General features: G+C 36.5%; 1 protein-coding gene across 1 annotated transcript; it reads right to left on the bottom strand.

The window, feature by feature from the left end:
• Positions 1-264: 264 nt before the first annotated feature.
• On the bottom strand, positions 265-9,467 carry LOC127934630 (5'-3' exonuclease PLD3-like). Its single transcript, XM_052532136.1, has 12 exons — positions 9,303-9,467; positions 7,558-7,625; positions 7,317-7,367; positions 5,184-5,344; positions 4,829-5,009; positions 4,640-4,757; positions 4,409-4,536; positions 3,450-3,647; positions 3,085-3,224; positions 1,818-1,980; positions 1,281-1,380; positions 265-1,188 (listed from the first exon to the last, which is right to left on the bottom strand). Exons 2-12 carry the CDS (start codon positions 7,582-7,584, stop codon positions 1,001-1,003), a joined length of 1,455 nt encoding a protein of 484 aa, XP_052388096.1. The 5' UTR covers positions 7,585-7,625; positions 9,303-9,467; the 3' UTR covers positions 265-1,000.
• Between the last annotated feature and the right edge of the window lie 3,853 nt (positions 9,468-13,320).

Raw genomic sequence — 13,320 nt, forward strand, 5'->3', positions numbered from 1 at the left:
GAGTGAAAATCAACAAGTTTCTAATGGCCAGATATTCAATTGAGCGACTGGGTGTTGAACGGGTGTGTGCTTATGATTTCATTTCTTGTCCTAAACCATCTGAAATGACCTGAAATAGCCTTCATAAACGCAGTTTGAAGGAAATCCAGGAGCATCCAGAATTATTTTCAGAATCGCATACAAATTTTATGCTACTACAAGAATGTTGCAATACGAATCAAATGATAAAACAATGTAAAACGACATAGAAATGACAAGAAACAGTTTCATTATATCAAGTGTTTAATTGCAACATTTTACACTTTCATAAAACACACAACTCTCAATGAAAGAGAGGCTAAATGTAAACTCCACTAAATTTGAAAAAAAAAAAAGAAAAAAGAAAAACCTCCCTTAAATATTTTAAGATTCACACCCAATAAAATGTGCATATTTTCAAAAACAAAAAGGTTATAAAAGCTTTAAACTGACTCACACATCACTGTTCCCCTTTCTGATGATGTCTGGTAATGACTCCAGATTTTTAGACATCATAAACCACGTCCTGAAGTAAAAACTCATGTGTGGAGTGAGTGAATGAAAACAGTCAAGTAGTGGTGACCTGACAACAGATGCGTTCAGACGTTCATGACAACAGACTGGTTATTAAATCATCAACCCTGTTTCTTCGAGTCAGATCTGATTTATAAATGCAGCAACTGAAATCACTTTAGAAAGAGAAAGCAACAATACAATACACTGAATCAATGCTAATACGATTTCTTCCTGAGAAACTATGTTGAAGTGTTTCTGTTAAGAGGTATATCATTGCATTGCCATTTTGTGCAAAATATATGCAACTGGTCAGAGGTGAGAGTGACATCATTATAATATAATTATTTTTTTGTTAAATGAAGTGCAACCCAGAAATAGAGCAGGACTGTAAATGCCCTAAAAACTATCCTCCAGAAAATGCCAGTGGTTTGCACTCTCCAGCGCCCCCTGCAGTGTGAAGCCTGGTCTAGCAGAGGTCTTTGCGGTTGGTCTTGTGGTTGATGTCAGTGCTGTATGAAGAGTCCCAGTCTCTCTCAAACACTGCCTGCAGCTGCTCCTGGACTGTGGGGCTTGTGGACTGAGCTGAAGTCTGGTTCACCACTAACGCAGATCCAGCTGTGTTCACAAAGTAGTCCCCTGACCAATTAGACGTGCCTGGAAAAATGGAGGCAGGGAATAAGATAACAAGACCAAGTTTTTAGAAGACAAACTCTAAAGGGTTTGGATGTTTAAGCAGTGAGCCGTACCTATATAAGCAACCTTATCTGTGACCATGTACTTGTTATGGTTGACTCTGGCAAAGGGAATGTGTTTCTGTCGAGCGTCGGAAGGCACAGTAAAAATTCTCTGTGAGGGGAAAAAATTATTTGTATTCATTTATATCAGACATTTTTTCATATAAATGAATGCATTATTTGGAAAGGGCAAATTTAATTGATCAAAATGACAGGATTTCCACATTGCCTAATCTAATTCTTATAAAATTATATTCTAATTCTACTGCTGTCTATTCAAAAAGTCCTCAGTTTTCAACACTGATAATGTTTCTCCATCAGCAGATCATCATATCAGAATGATTTCTGAAGGATCATGTGACACTGAAAACTGGAGGAATGATGCTTTGAAAAAAAATAATTTTAATATATATTCAAATAGAAAATGGCTTTTTGAGCAAATAAATGCAGCTTTGCTATGTGTTCTTTCAAACATGAAAAATCTCTGCCAACCCCAAACTGTGCAACACAAGGGATTCACAGATATAACACAAATGTGTTGGCACTCACCACTTGAATGTCCAGCTTGCTCTTGTACTGTAAGGAAGCCAGCGAGCGGAGGAAAGGGAACATGATGGGGTTGGTATTTTCCCAACAACTGATCAGCAGACGCACACGAACATCACGCTCATAAGCCGCGCGCCGCAGCTGGGTGTCGATATCCACCCAGTAGCTGCAGAGATCAGGGAGATGAAGGGTTAAACATGATGGGCATTACAGAGATATCTTTTGAAGGTTAAAAATGTGCAACTCCATGCAGACTGAGACAATTTTGCTCCTGTTAACTTCTAAATGAACTCTATGGTCTTTTATTGCTTCACTTGTACTCTGAGAGATAACTTCAAAAAATAAATGAACTACATGAAAACTAAATGAAAACAGAAAATATTAAAATGAAATCAAATTCTAAATATTAACAGTATTAACGAATATTAACTATAATTATGGAAGCCCATTTCCACAACTGAATGAAAAAAAAAAACTTTTTATCTCACAATTCTGACAATTAAAAAAATGTATCATTAAATTTTATCTATCACAAGTGCAGTATGGAGTACCCCAAGGCTCAGTACTAGAGCCATGTATTTTGACATAATTTTGCGCATAAGAGTCATTTCAGGCACAAACAGATAAAGTGAATGGAATTCAGTGTTCATGTGCATCTACTTCTTAAGCTCGAATGGTTTAAAATCACTTTAATGTTTAAACCAACAAGACCTAAAACACGAGCAAATGATGAACCTTCAATTGTATGATGATCAATTGTCAGTTAAAATGTTTTAATTGAGTTAAAATTTGCAGTTGAGACTTTTTTTCAGAATTATGAGTTTATAACCCACAACTGCGAGTTGTAAACATGCAATTCTGAGAAATAAAGTCAGAACTAGGAGTTTTTAACTTTTACTCGCAATTGTGTGTTATGAATAAAGAATTGCGAGAAATAAACTCCAGAATTGCGAGTTATCTCATCTCACAACTCTGTGAAAAAAAGTCAGAACTGTGAGATAAAAACTCGCAATAGCCTTTTTACATTTTTTATTCAGTGGCTGAAATGGGCTTCCATATATAATAGTATATCAATAAAATAAAAATAAAATAAAAAGGAAGAAAACTTTTTTGGACTGGGGAGGAACTTTTGAGGTTCCACATGATATGCCAGCTAAAATAAATGGTTGAAAAGCCATATAAGCAGATTTCATAATGAAGACAGATGGCTTTAGGCTGCTTGGTTATGAAACATGTGCATGAAGGAGGAGGTAGGGAATATACCACAGACCTTTTGTGTCTGGAGTACTCCATAGTGGGGAGATAGTTCATCACAGCGATGTAGACGAACTGCTGGGCATCAGCAATCACGCTGAGGATAGACTGCAGGTCTGGAGTCCGGCCCTCGGCACACAGTGAAGGAGGAGAGCTCTGTGAGAGAGACAGAGAGAGAGAGAGAGAGAGCGATGTGTGGCATTATTCCTCAATAATGCCACACAAAACTGCAATCAGCTCAGCAACCACTACCAGAACAAGGAACAACAAAAGCCACAAAAAAATTCCACTGGAACACATCGCCACATTCAGTGCATTAGCTGTGTCTCTGCTCAACCACAGACAAAGCTCAGTTTCTCCAGTGTGCTGGATCTCTCTTACAGATAGATAGACGCTGGCATCGGTCCCATTGAGTGACAGCTGCATGGGCGTGTCCTTGTTGTACAGGGTGGAGTATTCTTGGGGCCAGTGTGCAGGGACGGTCGTGGTCTGACTCAGGTACCAATAAGCCTCGAAGATCTTCCCAAGATCCTCAGCAAGACAGCTGCAGTCATACACAACCGCACCCAACTCCTTCACCTGAGCAGAATCAACGCATCAGACAAATAAAACATACACGGTCCAATGGAGATGTGAAATATATGGAGTATCAGTGCTATTTCTGGGTGAATGAACGTAATTAGAAAAGTATTAGCAGCACATCTCTTCCTGTATTAAAATGTTTATATTCATTACCATTCAGAGGTTTGGGGTCAGTAAGATTTAAATGTTTTTTTTTGTGCTCACTAAAGATGCATTTATTGTATTAAAAAAAATACAATAAAAACAGTAATATTGTGAAATATTATTACAATTTTAAATAACCATTTTCTGCTGGAATATATTTTAAAATGTAATTTATTTCTGTGATCAAAGCTGTATTTTCATCATAATTTCTCCAGTCTTCAGTGTCACATGATCCTTCAGAAATCATTCTAATATGCTGATTTGCGGCTCAAGAAACATTTCTGATTTATAATCACAAACACTTGAGCTGCTTATTATTTGTATGAAAATCGTGATACATATTTTCAGGATTTCTGATGAACAGAAAGTTCGAACGAACAGCATTTATTTGAACTCTTTGAATCTTTACAGACTCCTTTAATCAATTTAAAGCATTTTTTGCTGATTTGTAAGTTTTCTTTACATAAAATATACCTTTGAATGTTACCATAAGTATTTCTACTATATGAGGCATGTAGGTGAGGAAGCAAAAAATCCAAAATACTGATATCAAACCATGTGGCAATTCAAGTTAGCAATCCTTGTGTAAAAATGACAAAAGAAATATGGCTGACCTGTGTTAGTGACCTCCAGTCCATATTGGCGCTTCCTATGTAGATGTGCTTCTTATCCACGATCCAGAACTTCGTGTGCAGCACACCTGTCGTCAGCTCTCGCATGTTCACCATCCGCACATCAGCTCCTGCAGGAAGCAAGGCGTCATTTAATATAACGTTTACATCTGTGCTGATATACGCTTTTACTTTTGCATGGCTGTTAAATATGTCAAAGTCAAGTTGACTTACCAGAATCAGTCAGGAACTTAATGTCATTCATAGGTTTTTTCTCTGATGGTTTATCAACTGCAATTCGGACAGAGACTCTTCCCGAGAGCTGCCCTAGCTCCTCCAGAATCTGCTCACCCTACAATGAACAGATCACATGATCAGATCACAGTTCACTTATTATTAATTCAGTAAACGTCACGTCCAAACCTGATTGGCTGTGGCCTCGTGTGTGTGCGTGTCATCATTGGTGAGACTCCAGTAGAAGGAGGCAATGTCCAGACTGCTTTGAGCACTAGATATAAGGTTGAGCCAGGCTTCATATACAGACTGATGAGTGGTTGAGGAGTTAAACACCAGTCCCTCAGGAATACTCTCCACTAAAACAATCCTGTTAACGACACACATGGGCAACAGAGCCATAAATGCAGACTTCATTGAAAGTACAGCTGTGAAACTGTGTGCTGTGGTTAACCTCATTTACCAGTGGACCACAGAAACACACAAAGAAGTGTGTGACAGAATGAGAAGTGAGCCAAATAAAGTCCCATGGGTGGGAGTCTACCTGCAGGGATCATTACAGGTTTCTCTGATTAGAAGATGCTCCTTCTGCCCAGATGATTTTGAGGATGAGGATGTTGCCATGGGAAGAAGCAGGGCTTGGAGTGACAGGAGGATCAGCAGTATTGTGGTTAAACAGGTGAGGATGATCAGGCACCTGTAATACTAAACACAAAGATGGATACGCTAAAAACCTCTGGGCAATGATAGAGAGATAACGAATAAGGTACAGTTCTCCACAATTCTCATAAAATAATTGAACATGTAAAATTATTTTAACAAATTGAGGTACAATGTAACTAACAGTAGTTATAAATTTTGACTGGCTGATATTAAAAATTAATTTTTGATTTACCAATATTGATATTGGACATGCATCAGCTGATATTAAACAGATGTTTGAAAAGAGTCACACATTGGCTGGTAATATATTAATTTATTTAGAATTTTAGAAATTTATCGTTCATTATTTATTTTGTGCAAACTTTATATAGCTTAAACTGTAAATTCTACTTCTTGTTACAAGTATTGTAGAACCATTACTTCTACCACAAAAGACTCCTTTTTAAGTTATCTTCCTGATGTATCCAAATTCCTTAGCATATCCAAAACCTCAGAACAACTTAATGATTTAACAGAAACTATGGACTCTCTCTCTTTTTTTTTGCACTTTAAATACAGTTGCTCCTTTACGCTTAAGGAAGGTTAAGGAAAACAGTTTGATACCATGGTATAATGAGCATACTCGCACCCTAAAGAGAGCAGCAAAACTAGGAAAACAAAGGAAAAAAAGGAAAACAAAACTAGAGGTATTTCATATTGCTTGGAGGGAAAGTAACCTATCCTACAGAAAAAAAGCATTAAAAACTGCTAGATCTGATTACTTTTCTTCTCTTTTAGAAGAAAACATAACCTCAGGTATTTATTCAATACAGTGGCTAAATTAATGAAAAATAAAGCATTAACAAGTGTTAACATTGCCCAACATCACAGCAGTAATGACTTTATGAACTACTTTACTTCTAAAATCGATACTATTAGAGATAAAATTGCAACCATTCAGCCGTCAGCTACAGTGTCACATCAGACAGTGCACTATAGACCCCCTGAGGAACAGTTCCACTCATTCTCTACTATAGGAGAGGAAGAATTGTATAAACTTGTTAAATCATCTAAACCAACAACATGTATGTTAGACCCTATTCCATCTAAGCTCCTAAAAGAGGTGTTTCCAGAAGTCATAGATCCTCCTCTGACTATTATTAATTCCTCATTGTCATTAGGATATGTCCCCAAAACCTTCAAACTGGCTGTTATTAAGCCTCTCATCAAAAAACCACAACTTGACCGCAAAGAACTAGTTAATTATAGACTGATCTCGAATGTCCCTTTCCTGTCCAAGATACTAGAAAAGGTAGTGTAAATGTAAATGTAGTATCCTCACAAGTATCTGTGAGGATTTCCAGTCAGGATTTAGACTGTATCATAGTACTGAGAAAGCTCTCCTTAGAGTTACAAATGATGTGCTTTTATCATCTGATCGTGGTTGTATCTCTCTATTAGTGCTATTGGATCTTAGTGCTGCGTTCGACACAATTGACCACAACATTCCTTTGCATAGACTAGAACACTTTGTTGGCATCAGTGGAAGTGCATTAGCATGGTTAAAATCATATTTATATGACCACCATCAATTCGTAGCAGTGAATGGAGAGGTATCATATCGATCACAAGTGCAGTATGGAGTACCTCAAGGCTCAGTACTAGGGCCATGCATTTTGACATAATTTTGAGCATAAGTGTCATTTCGGGCTCAAACTGAAAAAAGTGAATGGAATTCAGTGTTCATGTGCATCTACTTCTTAAGCTCGAATGGTTTAAAATCACTTTAACGTTTAAACCAAAAAGACCTAAAACACGAGCAAATGATGAACCTTCAATTGTATGATGATTAACCTTTGCAATTAATCCAAGAATCACCTGCGTTTGGTTCCCTGGTACCTGGTCCATACAGATTAATGATCACTAAACATCTAAATCCTTTGAAGTGACTATCACCGATGTGCACATTGACGCTGAAACGATATTTCATGGACCCCTAGTTCACAGCCACGATCAGGATAGATTGATTCACTACCTTTTGTGAGCCAAGATGTGTTTCTCCTCTGCTTAGCTCCACATCATCCATCTTGATCAAGACATTGAAAACAAACAGAATTGTATTTAATCAAACACAGCAATTTAAGTTTGCACATAAATTCATAATTTAAAACCAACAGATAACTCTTAAACAATAAGTGAACTTAAGGAGTATATAAGAAATCACAATCAGTTCTAAATCATTTAAATGAAGAAATCAGTAATCGTGTATAACCTACCTTTTCGTACGGTATATTTGACTTCATTGTGTCGAGGCTCACCAGTGCATTAGGAGGAAATAAAAAACCTGCAAAAAATGAAATGCGAGTCAGTCTGTCTCTGGGGAATCAGTGTTCATGTAAGCATGTAGACTGGACGGTGAGCGCTTGCGCCATTCTTTGTTCTGTCTCCCGTGTCCAGCACTTTTATAGAAACAGGCTTTTTGCCAGCTCATTATACCGAAAGAGCCAGACGTCAGCGTTAGTGGTTATAGACTGAACAGTCAGGAGACTGACACATGAGTCTTGATGAGCTCGGCAAATGTTCAACACGCAGCCGGAGCTGTGGAATATCATCTGATTTAAAAGTGGAAGTGTTTTTGAAGACGCGGGGAAACTGAAGAAATGTAGATGCTGTGCAGCTTATGAGAGTCATGAGACTGAGCTTCCTGATAGTGACGTGATCTAGCGATTGAACCTCATTTTATTTAACACACTCCTAGTGTACAACTCAATGTGTGAATGACTTAATTACGTCTAATCAATTTTCATATTATAATGGTTAACCTCATAAAGCCTGTACATTTCAAAGGCCTTTAAATTACCAGCATGATCAAAACTTTGCTGAAAAAACTATTTTTTAAATCATCTTTTAAAATATAAAAAAAGATACATTAGGTTTTTGAGGAATGATTATTTGTCCATCTCTCAATCATCAATGCATTGCATTATGTTTTTCCTCCACAATAAAAACTACAGATCATTTGCTCATAAAACTAAACAATTAAAAATCACCTCAAGACATATTATTGGGTGTTAAAGAGTGACAACTGATATGTATATTTTATGTAAGTAGTTTGAAGTTCTGTTATAAAGATCTCAATGATTTATATTAAATGCAATCAGAATTGCATCTTACTTCTTGGCCATATTAATAAAAACTGCACCAAACTGAGCTCCATATCTTGACTATATCACACTGAATGAGACATAAAATCCCAGCTGCATAGTAATAAACTATATATTACACTAATATATTTTGACAAATAGTTCAATAAGTTGTTTACATTATTATTTCACATCTCAGGCTTTACCGGGTTAAAATGAGAGAAGAAGCACTGTCTGACACTTTTAATTGTGTGCAAGTTGCTGTTGATAGAAGCATCTGCTAAATGAAAAAGAAATCAAAAATACAGAAGGCCATATGTTTCATTCTTTCAGAAACTCTTCTGCTTAAGCCCATGACATAACTTCTGTAAAATGAGTCCTCCTCACATGAGTCTAATCATGTGCACTTTTTCATATAAAAAATAGTATTGTGCAACCTGAAAATGATAATTTGCCCTACAAAGAAATCAAGTCAAACAGGTTTGAAACAGCACGAAGATGAGTAACTGACAAGAAAACATTTCTGGGTGAAATGTCCTTTTAACTAAGAGTTGTGAATGCGTCTCAAAGATTACAAATACTGTCATACTGTAAATAACCTTCCTAATAAACGCTATCTCTAACCCAAGTGAGCTGTTTACAAAGATATCCTCTGTGGGACGAACCTATGATAACGTTACCCCACGAAGTCAGGCAGCTCACTAGTGTTTGACACACAGCCGTGGTCTATTTCTGCTTTCGTGAGTGTAATGTAACGTTACATACAGTAACACGTTTGTAGTTGTTGAATACTAAATGTGCACACACAACCTCAGTTAAAGCAGCTGTTTAAAAGTTGAAGGAAATGTTAGTAGCGTTATAGGAACTCAAGGACATACCTGTGATCTAACAGCTCACAAAGCAAACCATCCCGTCTGACACAAAGCGATAAATCAGCTGTCAGTGAGCTCTGTTTACTGACGAAGACAAGCGCGCGCTGTTAACAATAACGAGGTGAGATCAGATCAGCGTAAACAGAGCGTGCGCTGTTAGAAGAGTCACGTGACCACATTTTAAGTAGCCTATGGGTGAAAGCCATGACAGTGACGTAAACAGTACAAATTCACTTCAGTTTGATCAGGGTCATGTTAATGAAAACGGTTTTCTACAATAACAATTAACAATATGAAATCGGTTAATTGTTATTTCCCGCTGCTCTCCGGTCATGCTGTTTATTTAATTCTGTATGTTGGCTAACACATGATTTTATTTAGAACATCTCAAGTTACCCTACATAAAAACAACCCTGTCTGATTTAAATAATTTTACTGTATTTACGTTTTTTAAACACATAATGACTAGTAAACCGAAAACTATTTTACGTAAATGACTTATAATTATCTAATAATTATTATAATTCCAACACATTTTGTCAATTAACACGAATGTATATTTCTTAAAAAAAAACAAAAACAAAAAAACAGATAAATAGTAAAATTACTAATTTACAAAATTAAGGTTTTAAGTAAATTAATCAAATGAATTTATGCTTAAAGAAACACTTTTGACTTCTGGACCATAAAAAAAAAAATAACAATAACAATAATAATTATTATTATTATTGTTATTATTATTATTATAAAAAAAAACATCTGCTGAAAGCTCGACCATCTAACAATCAACAGCTGAAAGTCTATTTATGATGTCATGTGTGTTTTTCTCCAGCAGAGGGAGACATTGGACTACATTTTATTTGAATACCAGCGCTGCATACTGAGACTGAAAACTGTTAATTTAGATTATGATGCTAAAATAATGCGAGGAGGTGAGAACAAATGTTTAATTATTTATTTTACCTCTTGATTTCTTGAAGTAATACTCCATCATATAGTTGGAAGACAAAACTATTGCCCACATGTAGTGTTTATGAAATGGAACCACAGAAACCTCATTCACGGAGGTAAATTAATAATATTTGATCATGCTTAAACTGACAGTCTCAGACCTGAATTAATTCTAATTGTCAAATTCTCTTTTTTTCTCAATATCTTAAGTCAGAAAGTTTAAATTAGCCTAGGCTATATATCATTGGAAGAAGTCACATTATAACCGGCACAAAAGCAACATACCGGTAATTCATTGAATGCACAAACAGGTGTCTGTGTGAGTGTGCTCGTGTCTCGCGCAGACGGTGTGTGCCCCGCGGCGCGCGCAGTTACAGGAGAGAGCCAGGATTCAGGAACCTGCCCCGCTCCAGGATGCAGTCAGGTGTCTGTCCCTAAAAAAATAAACTGCACTGACATTAACGGATCAGTTTAACATCCGGGCTTCCAGCTAACACGGAACAAACTTTCTTCCAATTACATGAACTGTCCGATCTTACTTGTTTAGAAAACATTCAAAAGTAACGTTGCCTTACTTAATGTTTTGAATGTAACTTGAATGTTTCAAGAATGTTTCCTTTTTAACGTTATTATAAAAGAGAAAAATGCGTCATGTAATGGATCATAATAATGGCCATCCGTCCACTTCAAGAACATATTGCTTCATTGTTATGACCTCACATCCTTCTTTTAATTGGATATGGCCATGTTCTTATATTCTTGTGCAATTTTTCCAGGAACTGAATATAACAAGATCTTTTTTTTTAATTGACATAGATATTGAAATATTATTTTATATTAAACGCCATGCATAGGGTGATATCAGCTAAATTGGGCCACTTTTTGGTAAATCATTTGGGACAATAATACAATACCATACATGCCTATTCCATGTGTATTTATGATTAATAATGACTGTTTTTAATAATTTTGTGTTGAAATTATGTAATAAAATATAATTATTTAGGCCCTAATATATATATATATATATATATATATATATATATATATATATATATATATATATATATATATATATATATTCACTTTACACAAAGGTTCTTTATAAATACACAGGGATTTAAAAGGTTGTTCTGTTATTGCGGTAAGTTAATCATCTCATTGTATCAGAGCGAATGGTGTGTGTACATTACAACAGGTTACTTCATTAGCATGCAAGCAGACACTTCTCTGAGGTAGATTTACAAGAACTGAAGATTATAAAACATAAAGTCACAAAAGCTACCTTTGTTTTTCTGCATTGTAAACACAAACTGAATATTTATTGGTTGTTCTCATAAAGAAGTGAACAGTTGAAGTGATATTTAGATTCCCTTTGACCATGTCATGACTGTTTATCCCACGCGCCGCTCTTTTAATTCAATGCCAGTGTTTTCCTCTATTCTCAGCTCTCGCTCACCTGTACACATCATAAACCCAGGTTAGTCATTTCCCACCTGCCCATTTGCTTTTACCTGTTCTAAAATGAAACCTGTGTTGTAAACCTGCCTCTCATAATCCCACAAAACTTATGCAATTTCCTGCCAGATGAAAGGAGACTTTAAAAACCCAGTTTATTGGCAAATAAGCCCCCCTCTAACCCTGCCATTGGAAATCTCCTTCAAACAGATCGTGTGGACAGAGAATGAAAACAGGCCAGTATTTGCTCTCTGGCGCTGTATTTCTGATAAATGTCATTTGTATGTTCTCATTCATCCACAATAGAGACTTGAATATGTGTGGCCGGGTAAAATGAACGTGAAAATCACACACACACACACACACACACACACACACACACACACACACACACACACACACACACACACACACACACACACACACACATACACACACAAACACACACACACACACACACACACACACACACAAGCATAAGCATGTATATATGTGTGAGCTTCGGCAAACTCTTCACCTTTGCCTGTTTATCTTCGGATGATTTTTTTTTTCTTTCTGCCAGGATCACAGAAAAGAGAGAAAGCTTCATCTGTGACCACCCAAACGCGGAAGTAACCAGGACACACCCGGAGTCATAAACTGTGGCAAAGGGCCAAAGCTTTTGATCACATGCAGATAGAGATTCCTGGTTAATAAACAAGTGTACAAAAGGAAACGAGTGATAAACACAACAGTGAAAGAAAAGAATGACTGGGATATGTGTAATAAACTTCACTCCCCCATCTGACGTGGTTTACCATAGTAAAACAATATAATAATTCATATTTGAATATAATTGCTCATTTTATGAGGCAGCATTGAATCTCATATTTCATTCATCTTTTGAATCGTGTGGTGAAAGTAACCAGCCCACGTTTTTGTTCTAATATACTCTCTGTGAAATAACCTGCACGTCAGGTTGGTGCGTTGGCCACCTGCTTCATCTCTGACCAGGATGTGGTTTACAATCCTGAGGCTCTGAGCAGAGCATTGTCAAAGTCACATACTCCAGACACGACCTGAACACACCCGGCTCTTCAGACCTCGCCCTCTCCAACACAGATTCATCCCGGCTTGTCTCTACAGTCCGGTTCTCACGGTACAACATCGACATCACTGGGATCAGATCTTATAGTTTCTGACACTGAATGATATGATTCATACAGACTTTGGTAAAGAGTTACCCCTTGAGGTTTCTCTAAGTGAAATGAATTATAATGAAATTAATTAATTAAAAAACCTGAAGACACCTATGATAACCCATCATACTCCACCAGGGATTCACAAATCTTTATTTATTTATTAATTTTTTATCAGCCAAACCCCTTTGACCTAACATCTCCCGAGAAAGTAAATTAATATTTAAGTTTTAATAATTTAATATAATAATGATGTTCACCTCAAGTGCTGATTAAAGGTACAGGTTGTGGGACCTGCCACTAGAGGGCGCACTACCAAAACAATAACAATCTTGTGGTTTGATGACACTACGAAGGAGTGTGGAATGATGGGATTTGTTGTCTTCTGTCCAAAATTATCAAATTAAGTGATTGCTGTTTAGTCAGATGATATGAAA

The sequence above is a fragment of the Carassius gibelio genome, chromosome A18 (genome assembly GCF_023724105.1).
Source record: "Carassius gibelio isolate Cgi1373 ecotype wild population from Czech Republic chromosome A18, carGib1.2-hapl.c, whole genome shotgun sequence".
Lineage (NCBI taxonomy): Eukaryota > Metazoa > Chordata > Actinopteri > Cypriniformes > Cyprinidae > Carassius > Carassius gibelio.

Coding starts and splice junctions, on each gene's coding strand:
- LOC127934630 (XM_052532136.1), bottom strand. CDS start 7,584: ATGAAGTCAAATATACCGTACGAAAAG. Junction 5,345..7,316: donor CACATCTTGGCTCACAAAAG/GTAGTGAATCAA, acceptor CTTTGTGTTTAG/TATTACAGGTGCCTGATCAT. Junction 3,225..3,449: donor ATGCCAGCGTCTATCTATCT/GTAAGAGAGATC, acceptor TCTCTCTCACAG/AGCTCTCCTCCTTCACTGTG.